Here is a 22,497-nt window from a genome sequence, read left to right as displayed (position 1 = left end):
TATCAGGTCACTTTCCCCTCTTTAGGTCATTTTTGGTTGAATCAGAATTGGGCCACCGCGGGGATGAAGGTGTGACCTCGCCTGGCTCTGGGCCGGCCCTTGGGTTTTCCCAGCCTCTGTTCCCCCTGTGAGCAGGCTCTGATTACTCTCCTCCCTCTCTGGTTTCTTTCTCTTCTCTTCCCTTCTTGGATTCCTCTTTTTTCTCAATCTGGAAGCAAAAGCCTTCCCACTTTGGAAGAGGATAGATGAATACAGTGGGGGCATCACCTCTTCTCACCCCCGCCCTGTGCAGAGGCTATTTCTACGGTGAGCATGGCTGGGGGGCAGGGGGGGGTCTCCTGCCACACAGCAGGTTCATGGCTCATCTGCAGGGGGCACTTAAGATATAGCACCCAGAGTCCCCCCTGCTGCCTTGCAGGCTCCCCACATCAGGTTGATGGGGCTGGAGTCCCAGCCGCAGGGGCAGGTCTGGGCACTCTATGGAGCTGGGGCAGGGCCGGGGTTGGGGGAGAGGGTATACTCAGGCTCCGACTGCCCAGGAGAACCCCACGACCCCCCACCCCCCAGGGCTGGCTCCCCGGCCTCAGCACATGAGAAGCAAATCTTCTCCAGAGGCCAGATGCTTATCTGAGAAACAGGTTTCTCCATCCCCATGTTTCCAGTTGTTGCTCTAAACCATTCTTCCTCCTTTGTTCTTGGTTCTATTTTTGCATTGGGTGAATTTTTCACATGGACAGCCTGGACTGGGATGAACTTTAAAATTGCCCCCAGGGATCAGACAGATGTTGGTCCCCTTCCCTGGCTGTGTGGTAGCCAAAACCAAGGCATTGGGCAGTGAAGGGTTGGCCCCATCCCGCCCGGCCCAGCAGGAAATAAAGGTTTTCCTTGTCCTCTTCCCTCCAACACCTTCCTCCTTCCCTTTGCCTTTGCTGTGGAAAGTTCTTTCCCTTTCTCCACATCCCTCATCCCCTCAAGTCTGTAGGCTTGATGCCAGTTGCCCTGTTTGCCTATTGAAATTATTTGGGAAAGAAAAGTCCTTTACACCATAGTATGAATTTGATCTGTAGTTTGCCTTTTCTCAGGATGTTTGCTTTCTGGGTCAGTGAAAAGCTTAGCGCTACAGTGTAGACATTCAGGGTAGTTACAGGAAACAGGGGTTAGGGGTGGAGGGCCTCCCCAGAGCCCAGGCACTCATGCTCGCGAGCTGTCAACCCTGAGTCCTGGCCAAGTCTGCGTACTGCCCGTGCTCCAGAACGAAGGACGTGTTGGAGAGTGATCTGTGGCATGACCAGGACAGGGCGTGGAGAGGGCGACGCTCAGAGCTTCCCAGGACAGCTGACTCTAGTCTGCGATGTGGTTGCTGCAAAGGGGTCACCGTGTGGGGCCCAAGCCTGGAAGTGGCTGGTTTTGTGGAGCAGGTTCCCTCTGACACAGGCAGGGCTGCCCCAGGGACAGTCAGCAGCCCCTGGAGTCCTCGAGAGCTCTGTGCTCAGCGTCATTCAAGGAGGCTTTGCACGTTGGGGGGCCCTGGCTGAAACAGCCTGAACCCCTCCTTCTAAGCTTCTCTCCAACTGCAGGCTTAGACCCCCTGCAGCTGGCCCACCCCTCAGAGCTCCTCCCAGCCTCAGGGCCGCCACCTGGCCATGGCCTCCACTGGAATGTTCCTCCTTGGACCTTCTCAGAGCTGCCTCTTCTCATCATATGGACCTCTGCTCACTTGTCCTCTCTGCAGAGGGGCCTTCACAATCACCCCTACCCCCCCACTCTGTCATTGCCACCACTGCCCACTGATAGTCTTGTTTGTTCTCTGTCTGCCTCCCCCACTGGCATATACGCCCCGTGGGAGCAGGGGCTTGTTTGCCCGCACCTGGCACTCAGAGAAGCTCGGTGAATGAACGAAGGTGCGTGGTGCAAATGAATGCACAGCCCAGAGGCCAGTTGCAGGCCCAGATGGTGGGACACTCTAGGAAGAGCGTGGGTGAAGCCGTGACAATCATGATAATAAGCAGCTATCAGAAGCAGATAGCCAGGTGCTGAGCTCCACCCAGGCCGTCACAGCGGTGATCAGTGGGGTCCCAGCACTGAGCTTGCGGTCCGTGTGGGACCCATGCTGCGTGTCCTGGGTCCACTCCCACCACCCCAGCAGCCTGTCTGATGTGTCCAACATCCAAGGCCCCCCTGCAGGTGTACTGGAACTTGGAAGGAAGTATCCTCTGGAAAGTTCCATTCCAGTAGATGAGTTAATAACACTTTTAAAAGTCTTCTGGGACAGTCTCTCCCATAGGCCTTTATTGAGCACCTGCTATGCGTCAGACACGTTGTATCTTCCTGTCCTTGGTGACTCAGGTGGGACAGGCAGGGGCGTCCTGACATTGCCCGTCCCCCTGGTTGTGGCATACAGACTTCTGCCCTCTTGGGGAGATTAAAATTCCTCCAGACGCAGAGACGCAGGCCACCATTGTGATATTCCACCCCACAGAGGGTCAGGGGACCCTGGAGGCCCCCCGTGGCACAACCTCACCACAGTCAGCCGTGAGGAGGCACTGACCTGCAGTGGCTGGGTCAGCCCTGTAGTCAAGCAGGCAAACACCCACTCACTCCACTGAACATGCAGAAGAGCCCAGAAGCAAGGAAAGGCCATCTGATACCCAAGCAAGGCCTCTCTGCTGCTGGTGCTCGGGTTAACAACCAGCACTGCCCACATCAGCCACCCTGGTCTGCCAGGAGGTTGCTCTGCAGGGATGCCCCTTACTCGTGAAAAGGAAGCCCCAATGCACATCATTACAGACCCTTGTGTTTGTATAAAATGGAGTCCCCAGTGCCAGCCCTGCCCCCCCCCCCGCCCCGCACCACCACAACCACAAGGTCTCTCCTGAATGCCCCCTTGCAGTGAGGCTCACCCTGGCCACCTGTGGGAAAGTGCCCACCCTACTCTCTGGGCACTCTTGAGCCCCCCACGGCCTGCTCTGGGCACCCTGTTGTGACCTCCCTGCCCCCACCAGCTCTGGGTCGGGGATGCCAGAGGCAGTCATCTGAAGGATGAACCAGCAGCCCGGCCCTCCCCACTCCTCTGGCCACCCCGCTCACACCTCCTCTGGCTCCTGCGAGTCTTCCCCTGCTTGGAGCAGCTGCCCCCTCCCCTGCAGCTTCCTGGCTCCCCAGGACTTCCTAGGGCTCGGCTGAGGAGCCACGCCCTCTGCAGAACCTTCCCGACTTTCCTTTCCCAGACCCACCCCTACCTCTGTAGCCCATAGTTTTTTGGGTTTGTTTGTTGTTTGTTTTCTACTTTGTCTGTGTCCCTTTCTGTCTGTGGCTCACAGCTGAGTAGCAGCTCTTAGTAGGACCATCGTGAAGCTGCTGATGGCTCCAGCCCAGGGGGGAGGGTGTGCTGTCCTGCCCCAAGAGCCCAGCCCTGCACCTCCCCTGCCCAGGGCTTGTCAATGGTGCTTTTGTGACAGTTGGACCAGTGGCCTCCAGAACTTTCCCTCACTGCTCCATCAGCTTGAAAATGTTAAGACAACAAGTCTGTCCCACTGGCGCCCAGGAAGCAGCTGCGTGTGGAGCTCTCGCTCATGTGACAAAGTCAGGCTGCGCAGGGTTGGGTCAGTACCGTTCCTGCCCCACCTGCCACTGGAATCTGTGGACCCCGGTGCAGTACACGTTATTCATTCATTTATGCTTTTGACAAATATTTTTGCCACCTGCCAAGTGCCGGGCTCCATGTGGTGCTGAGAATATGGCAGAGGAAGCCAGACAAAAGCCCCCTCTCCTGGTGCAGGGAGGAGATACTCAGCCAGGTGACAAGGGACAGAAGCAAAAGGAGGGGCTCGGGTGCAGGGGCCAGGAGGCGCTCTGGAAAGGCGATCTGGCCACCCTCCTGCGAGGCCGTTAGCAGGTGTCTGCTCCGTGCTGAGGGGTCCCAGCAGCCCCCTTTGTCTGGTGCCCAGGGCTGTGACCTCGAGCCCTAGGAAGGGAAGCACCGTGGCTCCTCACTTGGAAACTGGCCCACGTGTCACAGACAGCGGTCCAGCTCTGGGGCCCAGAGGCCATGCTTGTCCTTTCTGTGGTGGGGCATGGCCTGCCCTGGGTCCGCGGGACAGCAAAATGTCCCCAGACAGACTTACCTTATGAAATGATTTAAGTGCATCTGCTCACACAGGACCCACTCCATCTCTGGGCACGATCCAGAGTTTCTCTTTCCCTTTGTCTTCCTTCTGGAAGGAACAGGGCACTCCAGATTAGTATGGGCTTTCTTCTCCGAAAGGTGGCAGGAAGGAGCCTGGGTTTTAAACCTAGTGTTGGGGTCAGAGGTCAGGCTTCCACCAAATGGGGAGGAAGGCAGAGACTAGGAGCAATGCTTAAGAAAATCTCAAGGATGGGGCACGTGGGGGGCTCAGGTCATGATCTCAGGGTCCTGGGATCGAACCCCACATCAGGGTCCCTGCTCAGCGAGGAGTCTGCTTTTCCCTCTTCCTCTGCTGTTGCCCCAGCTTGTGCTCTCTCTCTCTCAAATAAAGAGATGAAATCTTAAAAAAGAAAAAAAGGAAAAAATAGGAAAATCTCAAGGTGCTTGCACTGAGAATCAAATCATGGAATAAAAAACAAATATATTCCCCATCCAAGGGCTTCCCTTGCTGCTCAGGGGTGGATGGAAGGGGCAAGGGAAAGAAAAACAAAACAGAGACATTGGGTTTTCCAGAAAGCCTGATTTCAGAAGTAGCTGTCCACACACAGGAGCAGGGGAGCTGAACTGCACTGGAGACGGGTCCGTGGACACCTCAGAGGGGGTGGCCCTGGGATGACCACAGATCCTGGGGGGTCTGGGAAGTGCCGGGGTGTGGTCACTCATCAAGTCCACATGAGGGAGGAGGTCACACACTTTGGGTCCGTCTTTAACCCTGTAGGGAACACTTGGTCCCTGCTTGTCCGTGTATGAGTGTGAGTGTACATGTGAGTGCATGTGTGCACACGTGTGTGTCCTTACTGACTCCACAGGATGCAAAACCTAGAGCAGAAGGATCGATTGCCAGTATGAATGCATTTCACCAGACAGACCTCCGTCCAGAGGGGACTCTTGCTCTCTGCTCCAGCTTAAGAAGTAAAATGCTTGGACACCCACACTCCTCGAATAACTGGCTCCCGTCTGTGCCTTTTCCCGAGGTCCCTACAGCTACTTCTGGTGTTATTTTCAGGCAGGAAAATCTAGAGCCGGTGACTCATGACAAGGTAGCCTGGCACTGACACCCTAGCCAGGGGGTGGGGGGGACAGACAGCATATAAGATAATGGGGTGAATTGTGCAGTTGATAGAAGCGATAAAATCTGGGGAGGGAAACAAAGCTGGGAAAGGCAAGAGCAGGGTGGAGGTAACAGGAGATGGGGGTGAGAGGATACATGAACACATGACGAGCAAAAGTGCACATGAGTGAATGAATGAAGACGAATGAGTAAATGAGTGAATAAATTAATGTTTACCCTAAAAATCATGGGCAAACAAATGAATGAACCCCCCCCCCAAGCAGCCGACGAACGTGGTGCTGGCACAGGAACCGCAGGAACGAGCCTGGGACACCTCCTCTAGGGCGCCCACCTCCTGGAGCTCTGGTCTGTGTCCAGAAGTCCTGAGGGGAGGCAGCTGGGTCGGACACCCCTGTCCCCGAGCACACGGCCCAGCCTGCAGCCTGTCGTGCCCTGTGCGCCGCGGTGAGGCTGACACGGAAGACCCTTGGAGATTGCCCTTGGGTGGGCCAAGTGGACTTCTTTGGGGTCAAAGTAGAGAGCTCTCCCCTCCCTGCACGTAAAGCCTGCATGACCAGCTGTTCAGCAGGTACATTTTGTAAGTAAAGACTCCTCTGTCAAGACCTTTAGGAATATACCTCCCACTGGCTGGTAGGTAAGGGTGGCCTTCCCTAAACTGGTGCCGGAGGGATAAAGATCCAAGAAGTCAACCACTTTTCCTTAAACAATAGAGGAGCCCTGTGTAAGCCTGTAGGCCACAGGGTGTGTCAGTGTCCTCTGTAATAGTTATGCTTTTCCTGCTGTAGAAATTCATTCAGGTACATTGCAGAAACTCAGAAAACACAGAAAAACGTAGAGCTAAAGGAACAGCCATGCAACACAGTTTTTCCTAAGCAGAAATAACAGGCTTTGTAGCTAGGTGTCCAGAACATTGTCCCTAACCCGGCGCAGCTCTGAGCCCTGGGAAATGCACCCCAGATTTCAAACACTTAGGAGGGGAAAATATCTCGTTAGTAATTTTTGTACTGATTATGTGCTGAAAACATAATTTTTTTGTATAATGGACTACGTTAAATCTGTTATTCACGCTACCTCATTATTTTACTCTTGCGATGTGGCTACTAAGATGTCTCAGGTTACCTATGTGGCTCACGTGGGGCTCCTACTGGCCAGCACTGTTCTGTAGGGCCCAGGACCTCCCTTCTTTCAAACAGAGAAGTTCCTTCAGGACTATGAGATCTGAAGTCCAAACCTGGGGGAGATTTAGGCTCTGATCCCCAGTGTTGGGTCGGGGAGACCTGTTGACATCTTGGTGAGGGCCCTGCCTCATGTGCTCATTTGTGTGTCCCACATCAGGCCATCGCGCCCAGCCGGGCAGACCCTGTCCACCCGAGAGAAGCTTGCAGCCCAGCAGCCCCGCTGCAGGATGGAGACCCAGGCCTAGGAGAGGCCCAGACCCAAATAGAAGCTGGCATCGAGTCATGCACACACGAAGGCACAACCAAACAGCAAACTTCCCGAGGAAAGGCCATTCAGAGACACAAAAGCCTGCAAGATCTTTTATTCCTGCTGGAGATGCAGTCTCGCAGGAAAGCCTCAGGATCATCCCAGAGAGATACCTAAGCCTTGTCATCTGTCCAGGGAGCTCCAGCTCTGCTTGATCCTTGGGGGAACCATGTGAAGCCACGTTGTGTCCAAGAGGCTTCTCTCCAGCCATAGCCGGGGCTGTGACATCAGGCTCCAGCCTCCCTGGAGATGGGTCTTTGGGGAAATTATGGGCAGCGTGTGGTCACTGACCCCAGGGGAGCAGCAGGGCAGATGTGATGTGCTCACACTCCCAACACACACACACACACACACACACACACACACACACACAGAGGATGCAGGGCCGTTGAGCTGCATGGGGGAGACATTCACACACTCTCAACAGGGCAGGGACCCCAACTCCCATTCCAGCTCCGCAGCCTGCGGCCTTGCCGCCTTCACCCCCAGCACTCCATCCTCGTCTGTCAGAGGCGCCCTCCACACAGTCAGGAGGAAACCAGCAGTTCAGTTCAGCTCAGGGAGACAGGCATCCTCTGTCCTCGCAGGGAGCTTTGATGCAAGGGAATCACTACTTCTCTGGGCAGGGCGGCCTGAAGCTCGTTTCTTCTCTCGAGCCCCTGGAAGAGGAGTTAAAGCAGCAAAGGAGGTTTCGAGGCTTTCCTTCTGAGAAGCAGGAGCCATGACGTGGACTTTCCACACTGCTGGGCAGGGTGGTCTGGCGGCTGGCTCGGCCTGGCCTGCGGCAGGGGTGGGGTGGGGGGCTGTCTCTGTTCCAACCCCCCCCCCCCAGCTGGGTTTCTGCTGCCCAGGCATCTATCATGGGGGTTCATGTGGTGATTCCCGAAGGGGTGCTGGGGAGGAGGGAGTGAGCCTTTTGAGACTCAGGCGAGACTCCCCACCCCAACACTTTCAAAGAAAGGACCCTGGGACTGGGGGGACATCTGTGTGAATCCGCTTGCAGGCTTGCAGACGGTTGGTCTTGGTCGTTGGTCATAATCACCATAAGAACTCGAGTTAATATTTGTAGAGACAGCACAGTGCTGGCTCGTAGCAAGCGCTGTACCACTGCTCGTTAAATAAATAAACACAAACAGGGAAATCTGTGGTGTGCCAAGGACCGGAAGGGGGTGAAGGGTAGAAATAAGGCAGAAGACAGGACCACGGAGCAGAAATGAGCCTGAGTGCCGGGTCGGAGCCAGGAGCGGGGCCCCCAGAACAGAGCCGAGGAACGCCAACCGAGCCGGGCCAGAGAGGCTTCCGGGAGGAGGTGACGGCTGAGCTGGCCCGGGGGTGCGCTTCGGCTTCTTAGGAATTCTCAGAAGGCAAGCAGGGGTTAGCAAAACACATGAAGCGTCTGAAAATGCTCTGAAGGAAATAACGTCCAGGGATTCCGTTTGGGGGAAAAAAAATCCCCCAGACAGAACTTCATGCTTTGGCTGCGCTCCAGAAGGTCGGGCCGGTGGTTTCCATGCCCACGGAGTCTCCCTGTCCGCTGCTCCGGGTTCTGACATCATGCGACGGAAGGAAGTAACAGTAGTCCTGTCTCCCGCCCACCCTATCTCAGTTACAAACCGCCCCCCAGGCACGTCTTCCCCCGGGGAAGTTACACCCCAAGGCGCTTTTAGCACATTAGGTCATATACCTGTTTGGCATCGTGGCTTTCCCACACGGGATCCCCACCAGACACTCAAAGGGGTGCAGAGCCAGCACGGGAGCAGGACGGGGCCGTTGAGCTCACAATAGCCCTGACTCATGAGCGGCTCACTCCTTCCATGCTGCTTTCCCCACCCGGCTGCCTGCGTGCGTGAGTCAACAGCCTTACTTAGCATCTCGTTACTTAGCATCCCGGAGTGCAGAGATGTGTGTTGGGGAGAAAGCGGCCCTGTTGCAGGGATGGCCAGAGTCGGGGGACAGCAGTCTAGTTGTGCCCAGTATGAGCCCCTCCACCAACAGAGGACAGCCAGGGATGGGGGCATCTGTGCTTTTTATTATTTTTTTAAGATTTAATTTATTTATTCATGGGAGATGGCGAGAGAGGCAGAGATACAGGCAGAGGGAGAAGCAGGCTTCCTGCGGGGAGCCCGATGTGGGACTCGATCCTAGGACCCCAGGATCACGATCTGGGCCAAAGGCAGACACTCAACCACTGAGCCACCCAGGTGCCCCTGTGCATTGTGTAAAAACCGATCTCCTACCTTGTATCCCTCCAGTTCCCTGTGTGTGTGTGTGTGTGTGTGTGTGTGTGCGCGCGCATGCCTGCATGTGTGTGCTCAACTCATGGACTGAGCCCTGGAAGGGACAGTCAGGAGACCCAGATGGAAAGCCAGATCTGCCTCTTGGCTGTGGCCTGAAGCTAAGCACATCACCTCTCTGGGCCTCTGCCCTCCCATCTGATGACTTGGGTGATAAGATCAGCCTCCCAGGTCTTCCCTGAGAACAGTGGTTCTCAACTAGGGGTGACTTTGCCACCCGCCCCAGGGACATCTGATGGAGACATCTGGAGACATTTGTAACTGTCACATCGGGAGGGACAGGTGCTACTGGCATCAAGTGGGTAGACACCAGCGATGCTGCTAACCATCCTACAGGGCACAGCCTGGCCCCCAGGACAAACAGTGACCCAGCCCCAAATATCAGCAGTGTCCTAGAGAAGCCCAGCTCCAGGGCACCAGATTAGAAAAGGCCATTGCTTGAATGATCCCTGACCCGGGGCTCACCACGGCCTGACCAGGTGGAGGGCCTCGTCCTGCCTCGCTGTCTAAAGCTTGGTTTGTTCACTTCTTCACTAGGCTGCTGACAACCCCCGGGAGGGCTCAGGCACACACAGCTGGGCAGGGCACAGAGCAAGAAGTTCCTCCTCGTGGGCAAGGGCAAGGAGGGCAAATCGTTGTGTGGGAAAGAGCCCTCAGAGCCTCTTACAAGGGACACTTTCTTGTAGCTCAGTCCCCTATCCTAGCATCCCTTGTCACCCTGTGCTTGTACTCCTGGCGATTATTAAAATGTCAGCAAAGAGGAAGTGCCTGACGGTGGCTGATATCACAACAGCACGAGAGGACTGCACAGTGGCAAAGTAGGGTGAGCTGTGAAGCCCAGAACTCCCCATAATCAAATGCCCCATTTAGACTAATGAGACTGGTTTTTACTAATTCACGAGCGCAGAATTAATCCTGCTGCTGAGATCTGTCCCTTTGGGTTTTTAATGATGAGATTCCCTGAGTCAAAAAGCAGAAAGTGCAGAGCTGATGCAACACTATTTCTAGAGGGCCAGTTTAGAAGCAATTAGCGGCTCCGAGTAGAGACGCAGTCCCAACAGGGTGACCCACGTGAGATGGCATGAGGCAGGAAACCAGTGGCTGAAACCATCACCAGAAGAGGGAGGCTTTAAAGTCCCAACTTGGAGGGGAGCCTGACATAGAAGAATCCCATTGTCCTCCCTGGTTCAGGGGAATGTTGTTTTTACTTTTTTAGTCTCTGAAATCACAAGACCCATGCAGCCTCAGCCCAGGTCACAAGTGACCCCAGGGACAGAGTCGATCCCTGCTGCCCTGTCCTTTCTGCTCTGCACAGAGGCCACCCTGCATGTCCCCTCTGCCTGCCTAAGCATTTCCATGCTGTGCACCTGGCCTGGGGGAGCCAGGAGGATGCAGAATGGGGAGCGGGACAGAGCAAAGAAATGTACTGACACGTAGCAGGGGAAATGATGCTTTACAAGCAGGCAGGACTCGGCTAAGTCCTCAATCACAGAAGCAGGTGAAAGCAGGCTTCTTGGGCAAAGCCATAGTGGGGAGCTGGGCACCGCCCTGCCTGCGAGGTTGTCCCTCACCCTGAAGCAGCTCCCAGAAGGGCTCAGGCACTGCACCCCAGAGCCCTCTCCATCAGCAGTCCAGAGTCACCTCCCAGGAGTTCGGGGATGTCAGTGTACCCAGAATTGAGGAATTACAGTTTTGCTCCTTCTTCCAGAAACCATACCTTGTAGACTCTTCTGTAAGGTCCTTCACCACTTGAAAATAAATTTAGAAAGTCAGTATGTTAAGGTTACACAATCTTGGTTGTTTACCAACAAGGATAAGAGAATGAAGTTACATAATCCTGTGTGTGTGTGTGTGTGTGTGTGTGTGTGTGTGTGTGTGTGTGTGAGAGAGAGAGAGAGAGAGAGAGAGAGAGAGAGAGAGAGATTCTTTCTAGCATTGAAAGCTCAAACTGGCCTCAGCGTGGCAAGGCCATGGAGGGCTGTTCGTGGTGAGCACTTGGCCAGCCTGGCACACTTCTCCAAGTCTGGGCTCGCTGCCTGAGATGCAGACAAAGGGCCCTGGAGGGCCACTCAGAGCCCCCAGCAAGGCTCGCCTGAGGACAGAGGAACCTTCCTCCACCTCTCCACCTCTCCAAGTTGAGCCTATGTGAGGGCGACACATGGTGGGGAGAAGGGAAGGTCATGACAATGACAAGATGACAGCAGTAGTAACAGTGGCTCCCACTGCCCAGCCTCTCCCTGTGCCAGATGCTGCGCCACAGCCTCACACACACTTGATGCTCAACTGGGGGTGATTTTGCCAGGAGGATGCAGTGGGGAGGAGACGCAGGCTCTGTGGGGCTAAGGAGGTCTGACCAAGGTCACAGGGCTGGAAGATGCCAGAGCTGGAGCCAGACCCCACCCTATCTCCCCGGCCCCAACCTGTCTGATTCCAGAATCCACCCTTGGACCCAAGGTGTGCCTCGATGGCATTAGCACCTTGGAAGACAGCTTTATGATTACTTCTGTAGGCCCAGAATGTTCCTCAGTGGCCTTTTGACAAGCAGCCATTGGGCATCAAGTGTATGAACCCAGTGGAATATGAGGTGGGGGAAAGGAAGTGCTATAGTTGAGGTACAGACTGGTTCTTGGGCTTGAGTGCTTGGGTGACGGGCAATCTCAGGTCACTTCCAAGAGGAGGTAGCATTCCATGCACGCCCTGAAGAACTAAGGAGGAAAAGGAGACTCTATTCCCATTGGGCAGGGTTGCCAGGGTGGCCCCTGGGAGCTAAACCTGAGCATGGCTGCTCCTGGAGGACCTGGGTCATCCTCCTGCGGGGTTGGTGGATTAAAAGCACATCCTGGGAAGCTCCTACCATGTAGGTCCCTGCCGATCTGGGATGAAAGTGATCAAAGTCACTGTCCCTCCTTCGGGGAGGCAGTAAAGCCTCCTGCAAGGAGTGCAGGCAACTCTGCAGGAACCCCAGGCCCCACTGTCGGCCTTCTGAAGCCCTAGAGCGCCTCTGCAGAGGCCCGGGCTGTGGAGTAAAATGGGTCGAACCCCAGTGAGGGACTGCTAGTGCCTGGTCACCGAAGGGTAAGCCTTCCCCAAAGGGGGGCTCGGAGAGATGCTTACCATGGGGGGGGAGGGGGGTGACGCCAGTGAGCAGGGCCAGCAGAAGAAGCAGGGGAGGCAGGGGAGGCTCCCCGGAGGAGGAGGTCAGGTCTGAGTGGCTGTAGAAGTCTCTAGGAGCCTCTCTCCCTTGCAAGGTGCCCCGACGCCAAGCGCCACGTTTGGAGGCTTTGATTAAAGGTGAGGGGCTGTTGGAAGTTTCCTCCCGGGTCTGAGCGCTCAGCCACCCTCAGAAACTCCAAGGGGCACGTCCGGGGGTAAAAATAAACTTGGAGGGGCCGCGGGAGTGAGCGCTGCCCCCCCCCCCCCCCGGGGCTCCGTGTCTTCGGAAAGTCTGAGCGCAGAGCAGCGCGGGCGCCCCGGGACCGCAGGGGGGCGGCCGCAGCGCCCTGGGCCGGGCGGCAGGGGCGGGGCGGGGCGGGAGGGGCGGGAGGGGCGGCGGCAGGGGCGGCAGGCCCGGCCCCCAGCGAGCGCGCCAACGCTGCCCGGTCCGCCCGCAGAGGCCGCCGCGGCCGTGGATGCGGAGGGCGCGCCGCCCTGCCGGCCCGGCGCCCAGGCGGCCGCGATGAGGGTCAACGAGAAGTACTCGACGCTCCCGGCCGAGGACCGCAGCGTCCACATCATCAACATCTGCGCCATCGAGGACATCGGCTACCTGCCGTCCGAGGGCACGGTGAGTGCGGGCGGCCGCGCCGGGGCCGGAGGGGGGGGGGCTCACCTGTGCGGCGCGCGGACGGCGGGGCGGGGGCACGCGGGGCGCGGGGGGACACCTGCGGCCCAGCGCCCCCCCAGCCCACTAGCCGAGCGAAGCGCCTGGCTGGGCCCCGCGGGGGACACCCCTGGGGGGGGTTGCTGGGCGGCCGGGACAGTGGGGGTGGGAGGAGCCGCGACAGGGTGGCCGCCTCTGCCCCCCCCCCAAGGTGCCGCCACCCTCTGGCGATAGCCGCGCCCTCCTGGGGTTGGACCCTCGGGCGACTCCCTCACCTGCCTGGTGCCCCGGGCGCACGGAGTCCCAGGGACTCGGTGTCCCACAGGGGAGCGCCCAACGCCCGGGGCAGCGGGGAGGCGCTGCTGGGTCCAGACTTCTTTCTTCACTGGTCCCGTCTCCAACGTGTGCCTGCTGCTAGTGGAAGCCGGTGCCCACTGGCCAGGTGCTTGGGGACCCCTATGCAGGTCTGCTATCCCACCATTCCCTATGGGGCCGGATCCAGAGGTCGGAGGGATCCTTGGAGGGCAGACCTCACCAGTGAGGGATTTGGCTTAAAGTTAGAACAAAGTCTACCCCAAGAGGGAAGGGCTGAGAAGGGCCCTGGGCTGCAGAAGCAGAGGGGACCCCAGGGTGCTCACTCTGGACCACAGAACAGACTCCCCTTCCTTCCCTCCCCTCCCCTTAAGCAGCTGCCTGAGGCCCCAGCCTTCTTTCTTTGCTCTAACCTCACCAGGATCCAGGCCTGCCTCTAGCGTCAGGACTGGAGAGCTAGGCCTTTAGGGGAGGTGCCTGCAGGATGGGATCCTGGCAAGGCTGTGGCAGTGTTCCAGGGAAGGCAGAGACCCTCAGGTCTTGCACCGTTTTGCAGCTGAGCTTGTGCAGAGATGCAGGAGGGCATTGGGCATGTGCACGGGTTGAGAGGGGAGTCTGTCTGTGATAAATACCATTGGCCTTAGGAGCTCAGAGCCATCATTTCAACAAACACCGTGTGCCTGCTGTGGGCCAGGCCACGGGCACCCACAGCAAATGAGACAGGGAAGCATGCCCATCTGGGGCTTGAGGAGTGGTGATGGAACATGGCCCAGGACAGCCGCAGAAGGACACTTGTGTAGCAGCAGGCCTGCAGCTGAGGATTAGCTCATTTAATTTTCACGACTCTATGGGGCCAGTGCTCTTACTACCAGTGAGGATACTGAGGCCAAGAGGGGAGTCATGCGCCCACCAGCTGGGAGGAGGAGGAGAGCTAGCAAGAGCCAAGACACAGAAGCAGGTGGCCATGGGCAGCCTGTAGAGGAGCAGACATCCTGGAGGAGAAGGCTGGTTATACCCGTAATGGGGGGTGGGTGGGGCCTGTCAGACAAAGAAATCTCACATGGGAAGACCCAGAGTTGGGAATGTGGGGCCACTAGTTAGAAGCCACGGGAGGCGGTGACACCCAAAGAGATGGAGAGGAGTGGCCATTCCAGAGGTAGACCGCATTCGTCTTGAGGATGGGTTCGATCTGAAATGAACCCTGGAGCCCTATCACTTGGCCCTCCATTCAAGGTCTTCATGGTCTAGAAACAACATAGACAAGCCCCAATGAGGCGGTTGACTCTTATTCTGCACGCAACTCTTATGGCAGGCAGGTTTCCGGTACTGTGGGCCTGGAGTGCTATGAATTGGCATTGGGGGGGGTCCCTAACCACAAGAAGGAGAGGTGGCCAAGTGCTGTCCTGCTGGTGACATGTCTACAGGCAGGCTGCAAGCAGCAGCTCTAGGAGCGGGAGGCCTACAGGGGACCAGGAGGGCCTCCACGGGCATCCTTGGCACCTCTCAGGCCAATAATTGTTGCTCAGTCATCACCCTGAGTCACCCAAGGAAGGCAGCTCTGTGCAGGCAGAGGCCAGAGGGCGTGGGCTGCATTTCAAAGAGTTCCCAGACAGGTGTCCGTACGTGCCGACGTAGTGTCAACGGAGTTTAAGTTGGCCGTCAGAACTCCCATCCCATGCATGCTGCACTTCCAGCCAGTGCCCGGGGGCCTCTCCTCTCCCCTGTCATTCCCAAGTTCAAGGATAAAAATCACCTCATTGTTTCTATACAAAAAAAAGGTAGGAGAAATGACTCAAAAGCCAGATGCCAGGTTGATTGCAATGTATTTCACTAAGTTTTCTTTGTGTTTATCTTTGAGAGTTTCTTCTTTCTTCCTGCTGGCTGCCAGTGGCCCTAGATCTCTATGCCCCAACAAGCCCAGACACCCCAGGGAGATGTGCCTAGTGTTGGCATCGCCTGCCTGCAAAATAAGAGTGCTGCTCTGTTTATCAGCGTTGAGAGATGACCTGTTTATAGATTGTGGGGTGTGCTTGACAATCCTAAATTGATTTGTAGAGCTGGTGATTTAATTTTGAAAATTTGGGGAATGAGAGCAAAGTTCAAAAGTGAATTCAAAGAGTCCCCAGAACTGAAAGAAATTTTGCAGGTTACTGTTTTCATTTTAGGAACAAGGGAATGTGGCAGGTTCTCCTAGCATGATCATGTAGACTTGTCCCGGCTTTGGCTATTCCACACGAATGTGTGACCTCAGCTCCTAGAGCTCCATCTCCGAGTGAGAAGCCAAATAAACAAATTCTGGTCCTAGTCCAGGATCCGTGGTGTGGACTCAGGCTTCCACACTCCTCTTCTGCCTTCTTCTCAGAGTTTGGGAAGGGAGTCTGGAGAGGCAGATGTGGGCCAGATGTCGACCACCCTCTTGATGCCCGTGGTTCTGGGGGCAGTCCCGTTGTGGAGGGGACCTCCGTCCCCTGATGTCCTCCGATGTGACCTCAGGAAGACATTTCTCTTCCACCGTGTTTACCGTCTTCCTCGGGGAAGCTCCTTCTGGGATCACTTCCTGCCAAATACCCCCGAGGATGATCTTCAAAATACTTTGCCATCTCCCAAGACTCGCGTCCACACAGGAATTCTGCGACCTAAGTGGTGGAGATGATTTGGTCTCCACCCTACAGATGGAACACCTGAGACCCACTCAGAGCCAGGGAGCGTGTGTTTCAGCTGCCGGCTTGGCTGGGTCTGGGCTTCGGTGTCCTTGATCTGCTGGCCCCTGCCGGGCACTGTGCAGAGCCCAAGCTTCTGTCATTCATTTATTTGTGGATTCATCTGTTCCATAACCACATCAGAAAGATGACTGGGAGGTCCCCTACCTTCAAGAAAGGTGTGCCGAGGGGCCGCCTGCCCCTTTCTTATGGGGAATGGAGAGGAGAACATTGTGAAGCTTTTCTCAAGCTATTGAATGGGAAAGTTATGCAAAGAGCCTAACCCGATCCTTCCTGCTGTAAGTTAAATCTTTACCTCTTTGTCCCGTCCTACACAAGAAGAGCACCCACTCTGCTGCTCCGTGGAAGGGCCCTGGAGAGACCCACGGCCACCACGGCAGGCTCTGTGGCCCTCGCTCTATGGCTACACCTCCAGCTCCCTCAAAACCCAGCTCAGAATCATCCTGCAGACCCTGGAGTCGGCCTCGCCCGTGTACAGTGTAGTAGAAAGGGAACCCACTCTTTCTGTCTAAAGGTTGCTAACCCCTTACACTTTCTTAGATAGGATCACCCTTCCCCACGCCAGTTTTTATAAAATTAAGACCCAAACAGAGAAGTAACTTGTTCAGAATCACACAACCACATCAGTGACAGGACCAGGCCTGGGAGGAACATCTGGGACTCTCACACCAGTGCGCCGGTGCTTTCGTGCTGCCTCCTGCTGGCCCCAGCAGCACATCCAGCTCTCTTGGTAACAAAGCAGTCTGGATTTGGCACTGCCACCATCTTCGACTTGTGGTCCGCTCTGACCATGAGATTGGTTTGCCCTGTCCTCCCCTAGTTCTTTATTTCTGCTTGTCTGAATTCCCAGTTACAGCAGGTTTCTGTTGGGGGTTCATCATAGACCAGGCCCTCTTGTAAACTCTTTACACACAGAGCATGTTTTATCCTTCCAATAACCCTTGGAGGGAAGTCTTGTTGTATAAGGGGGGTCTGGTTTACTCCCCTGACCCTCGTTGTACAAGGACAGCTTGTAAAGGACAGGATGAAGAGAGGACAGTGCGTCCTGCCACTGTTCCCCCAGGGGGAGGGAGATGTCTAGGGGATATTTCTGTTCTCCCCCAGGCTGTCAGGCCCTAAAGGTTCTCGATCATCATCGATCGGGCCCCAGCAGACAGTTATTGTTTAGGTTTGAACCTGGTAACCTTTCCCTTCGTTCTGATGGTGGGGAGTCTCTGGCTATCCTGCTCTCTGACCTGATGGGCTCCCTCCAAATTTCCTTCCCTCCACTATGGGGTTTTTGTCCACTCTGTTCCTATTAGCCATGATTCCAGCCAGCCAGGGGCATGTATGGGCCCCCCACCAGGTGCCAAACCCTCCCTCCGTGTGTCACGGGTTCTACATGGAGGTGTGCTAGGGCCAATCCCTGGCCCGGCTTTGGGGATCCCGCCACCCTGCTTAGGGGCCTCTGTGAGTGAAGAGCTTGTGAATAGATGTTTTCAAGGTGGCCCTGGCCCAAGAGATCCTGCCCTGACTGACGGGGGGGTCAGGGTTGTCCAGAGCACTGAGCAGGGAATCTGCCCCCTGCCTGGGAAGCTAGGTAGATTTACAAAGCACAGAGAAGGGAGGCAGGGCGTGCAGGTAGGGAGCACAGCATGTGCATGTGAGGAGCAGGGAGTGAGGATGTCCTGACTTCAGGTGGTCTCCAGGGGGGTGGGGAGAGGAAGCTGAGAAGGAGGTCCGGGCAGGAGCCGTGTACGGGTACCAGGCTCATCCTAGAAGATAGAAGTTCCTGTTTGGAAATAGAGGTGAGCTCCTCGCAGAGGCACTGAGACCGGAGTGCCCGGATGCTGACAGCAGACAGGGGTGTCCTTGCACGCTGCCTGCCTAGACACCACGCATCCATCTTGGTGTGACCGCCTCCCAAGCCTGAGCCCTGCCCAGCAGCGGCTTCTTTCCATGAGCGCTGGCAGCATCTTCCACAGGCAACCCCCATCCCAAACCCCCGGTCCGGCTTTTCTGCCCACTACCCCCCTCAAGGAGGGAAACCATTCTTAGCCACTGGCTCACAGGGCGCCCTTTCTCTGGCCTTCCTGTGGTATTGAGGAGAGTCAGCGTTTGTTGGCATTGGGATTGAGGGGAGGTGTTGGTCCTGGGAATTAATTAGAGGGAGAGTCCAGCCAGTGTGGGCCAGTGCTGCTGGCCACCTTCAGCTGCAGCCCGTAGTGCCCTCCCACCTTACAGGGGCGGACACGTGGACAGAGCAGATAGACAGTTGCTCCCAGGCTACATGTGTGGAGCAGGACCAACCCAGACTTCTCTGAGGCCTCCCACTGCCCCAACACGTCCCTGCTACCCTGACCTGACCTCCTGGCTCCAGGGACAGGCAGGGCAGGACCCAGCCCAGCTGATGGTGGCACCCTCCCTAGCCGTGTCCCTGGGCACAGGGTTGCAGAGGGCTCTTGGGGTCCTCTGGGGGGAATATGGCCCTGGCAGCAGGGGCTAACTGCCTCAGATGTGTGAGCTCCACTCTCCCCAGGTCAAGTAGACCTGACCATAGTAATGCCCCCTCGGCGGGTCAGGACTCAGGGAGAGGACGTGCCCCGTGCTGAGGAAGAATGTTGCCTACGTCCCTGTTACTACACGGCGCGGGGTGGGCAGCACCCTGGGTATGCAGACCAGGCTCAGGGCTGGGCTCAGCCTCCCCCCCTTGCTGGCACCTGCCTCACCTCACCTCTGTTTCCTCCCTGACAAGCTGAGAAGAACTGCTCTTTCCCACCTCTCCTGCATCATGACCTGCGAAAGGCGGGGGTCTCCCGTGGGCACTGTCCTGAGCTGGGCGGGGTCTCCTCTCCCCTTCCTGCACCCTGCCTGCGCAGGTGTGGCCCTGGCCCTCACACACCCGGAGTCTCTGGATGGACACCTGTCAGAGCAGGCCAACTGGGCGTCTACACTGCGGGTCCCGTGAAGGCCGCCAGGGCGGCCCTGGATTCCGTGCTACTGCGGACGGGGGTTGATGCCAGATACTGGCCTTACCCCGTCAGGCTAGGCATGTCCTGGGACCTCCCCAGGGAAACTGAGATTCAGGGGCATGACTCCCCACTCCCCAGCGTGGGGTGAAGGGGTCCAGACCCCACAGAAGGCCCTTCCAGAACACCCCTCTCCCTCCTTCCCTGTGTAGGGCCACACTGCAGGCACCCCTCACTCCGATTCTTCCCCTCTCTCTCCCCCCGCCCCTGAGCCGGACATTGGGAAAGAAACCTGTTGACACGGGGCCCCCCACCCTCTAGATGACCTTGGTCCTAAAGCAGATGGCCAGTCCCAGGGTGAGGGACTCTTGCTGTTTCTCCTGACCATGTGCAGCCACCCCAGGGCTCCAGGCCACCGTGGGGGGAGACCTACTGGGCACAGCTCTGTCCTCCAGCCCCGGAGCTTGGGGGCCCTTCAATCGCAGGCCGGCCTGGCGCTCCTTTGGGGAGGGCCTCACTCTCTGATGATGGTGCATCCCTGGGGCTGAGAGCAGGAGCAGGCGGGAGCCAGATCAGGTGCAGGACATGAGGCTCGGCCCTGAAGCCCATCGGTGGTGTGGGGTTGCTCTTTAGGATTCTTCCAACATGCTGTTATTTATTTTCTCTTATTTCTGAAGACCAGCTAGCTGATTAACCTCTCTGCCCTCGGTAACCAGCAAAATCCCACAGGAGTTCTAGAAATTCGGGTTACACGTTAGCAGCAGCCATGCATGATTGCAGCTGCGCAGAGGTTCCAGTTTCTAATCGGCAGTGCCACATTTCTGTCTCATTGGCCCCCTGGAGCCCCTCAGGCAGATAAGGAAACTGGGGCCCTGCCCCCACCTCTCAGCCCACGCCCCATGGCACCCTGTGGGCATCAGCAGGTGGGAGCCCAGCTGCCCAAGGCAGTTGCCCTCTCTGCAGCCCAGCTCCGTTGGCCCCTCCCTCCGTGCCTACCCATCCCCCACCCTCACTGGCCCCTGGGACCACCTCTCAGGTAAACCATTGAACCCAAACACTCAACTCAGGATCTGCTTTTGGGGGAACCCAAACTAACTTGCACCTAGCTAGTGGCAGAGCTGCTGGCGGGCATCAGGCCAGCTGAGGGCCATCATGCGGTCATAGCTGCTTTGACATGAACTTGCTGTGCACGCTGGCCACCCGAGGTTGAGATTTGCAGGTGCAGAAACTGCACTCGGCTCTGCACTGCCCACGACCCTGTGGAAGTGGGTAGGAGCACTTCTAGAAGGGCATGAGGGGGCCTTGCAGCTTTTCCCACTGTCTTTGCAAGCAGCCCGGTCCACCCCAGCAAGCCTGCTCCAGCTCCGCAGAACCAGGGGGCCTTCCGGGCACTGAGTGATTATGGCACGTGTCTCCTGCTCATGTGTCAGCTCCACAGAGACAGGGCCGCTGCGTGCACGGTTGTCCCGGCCACAGGACAGTGCTCACTCGGGTGGACATTGGGCACAGTTCTGCTGGGTGCAGGAAGGTGGGCGGACGAAGCAGTCCATTTTGGACCTGGCTCCCCCACCGTGCCCCTGGGCCCATCCCCAAGACCTGACATCCGGCGATCTCTCTCTCTCACCCCAGTTGCTGAACTCACTGTCCGTGGACCCTGACGCCGAGTGCAAGCATGGCCTGTACTTCCGGGACGGCAGGCGCAAGGTGGACTACATCCTGGTGTACCACCCCAAGAGGCCCTCGGGCAGCAGGACCCTGGCCCGGAGAGTGCAGCATAGCGACGCCACCCCGGCCGCCCGTGGCGCCCGGCAGGATCAGCCCCTGCCCGGCAAGGGGAGCGTGGGGGCGGTGGGCAGCCCCGAGCCCCCGATGGACTACCACGAGGACGACAAGCGTTTCCGCCGGGAGGAGTACGAGGGGAACCTCCTGGAGGCCGGCCTGGAGCTGGAGCGAGATGAAGACGTAACTATCCCGCTTCTTGTGGGCTCGTAGGGTGGGCGTGCTGGCCGGGCCCGTGCACTGTTTCCAGAAGGCGGTGTGGGGAAGGGCCCTCTGGCTTTAGCTGGTACCCCGAGAAGTGCTGATGTAAAGGCTGCTCCTGTTAAGCTTGGGTACCAATCACTTGTTAAGGTTTGGGGTTTGGGAGAGCCCCAAACCAGCACCTCCCTGACCACACCTGCTCTTGGGGAGGGGCTGGCCTTCTCGGTGATGATCCTTGGGGTCTCTGCAATTCCTGCTCTGGTCAGTTCCTTTCCCGGGAAGATGTGCCCCTCCAGAGGGACGGAGGACCAAGGACTCCTCGGAGTCCTCCTAGGGGCTGACCTTGGTCTTCTTCTCCAGGCCTCAGTTCTTCAATCTGGCAAGTGGGGAGGTTGGTCTGGTTTGATCCCTAGGGGGACCTGGTGCTCTGAAATCCCTGGACCATCACTCACACTGTTCTGGAGCACCTGTCCCTGGCCAAACCAGAGAATCTTTGAAGGAAAGTTTTCTGGGGAGAGTGAAAGGTTGGCTCCCCCAGAACTCAGGGCTGCCCTGGTGTCAGGAGGCGGGGCAGCGCAGGAGAGGTACCTGGGCATCCGGGGGGACGAGGGTGCTTCTCTCAGCATCTCAGCAGGCTTGCCGCGTGCTTCCCTGCCAGCAACTAAGCCTCTGTGCACAGGGGCGGGGGCAAGCATTGCAGGACAGGGGAGCCCAGCACGCTGCCCCTGTGCAGACTGAGAACCGGGGAATCTCTGCACCATCACAGGAGTGGCAGGAGGAGCCGGCAGTCTGCCTGGGGGAGCCATGAGCCAACTGCAGGCATTTAAAGTGAAAATTGACTTCATTTTGCGGTTTCCTTAAATAATGAACACTTTGGTTCCCGCGATAACGATGCCTCTGGGGTGCTTTGACCAGCGAGCTCGTAGATGAAGGAGCTGATGGAAGCTCTTTCTCATGACAAGTGGATAGTACTGACCCAAAAATGCCCAGTGGGGCCTCCTTCTCCCCAGAGCTAGCGGTGGAGGGATCTTGTGTTGCACGTGGAGTGTTCCCCTTCCAAGGCTGGGCTACCTGGCAGGTGTGGATTTATGCCGCGGGAGCGGTTCCATTCCCATGAGAGTCTTGAGGGTGTGTGAGCTTCAAGGATCAGGCCACAGAGATTCAGGCCTGGTGAGGTTGCAGTGTTTCTCCTGGGAGAGACAGAGGTGCCGGTCTTTCAGCGTTTCCTGTGACCTGAGCCCGGGGCCTCTCAGTTCTCTGATTTCGAGCATCATTCCTCCCCACCAGCCCCCTGCTGTTTGTGCACACAGTGTGGCCACAGTGCAGACCCCACCCGGGCCACCCGGTCATGGCAGCTCCTGGCTGGAGGAGTCAGGACAAGCAGCAGCGGGCCGCGTGCGGAGCTGTGCCTTTGGGCCCCGGTCTGCATGTACCTGGTCCCTTCCCAGGACCGAGTGCACTCTCTGCTCCCCTCGTCCTTTCCCCATGACAGCTTCAGAGCCTTCTGCTCAGAAGGAACCCCTCCCCGCCAAAGTCTGTGGCATCCACCAACCCTGGACAGATCCCAGAGCCTCTCTACCTGTCCTTCCCGAGACCCACTGGCTACTTGGGCCTCAGTTTCCCCATCTATAAAATGGAGATAACAGTAGTATTTCCATCACTGGATGATCTTTGAGCAGA

At 57.2% G+C, this 22,497-nt stretch overlaps 1 protein-coding gene across 5 annotated transcripts in view; it reads left to right on the top strand.

The window, feature by feature from the left end:
• ANO1 (anoctamin 1) overlaps positions 1-22,497 on the top strand; it is a 157,800-nt gene that overhangs the window by 64,161 nt on the left and 71,142 nt on the right. For all 5 annotated transcript variants that reach the window (XM_055310362.1, XM_055310346.1, XM_055310354.1 and 2 more), the window contains exons 2-3: positions 12,649-12,821; positions 20,467-20,799. In XM_055310362.1, the coding sequence (XP_055166337.1) occupies positions 12,649-12,821; positions 20,467-20,799 (506 nt within the window). The remainder of the gene's footprint in view (positions 1-12,648; positions 12,822-20,466; positions 20,800-22,497) is intronic.

The sequence above is a fragment of the Nyctereutes procyonoides genome, unplaced genomic scaffold (assembly GCF_905146905.1).
Source record: "Nyctereutes procyonoides isolate TBG_1078 unplaced genomic scaffold, NYPRO_anot_genome, whole genome shotgun sequence".
Lineage (NCBI taxonomy): Eukaryota > Metazoa > Chordata > Mammalia > Carnivora > Canidae > Nyctereutes > Nyctereutes procyonoides.
Note: the sequence above shows the minus strand (reverse complement) of the source record. Positions and strands in the feature narration are given on the sequence as shown.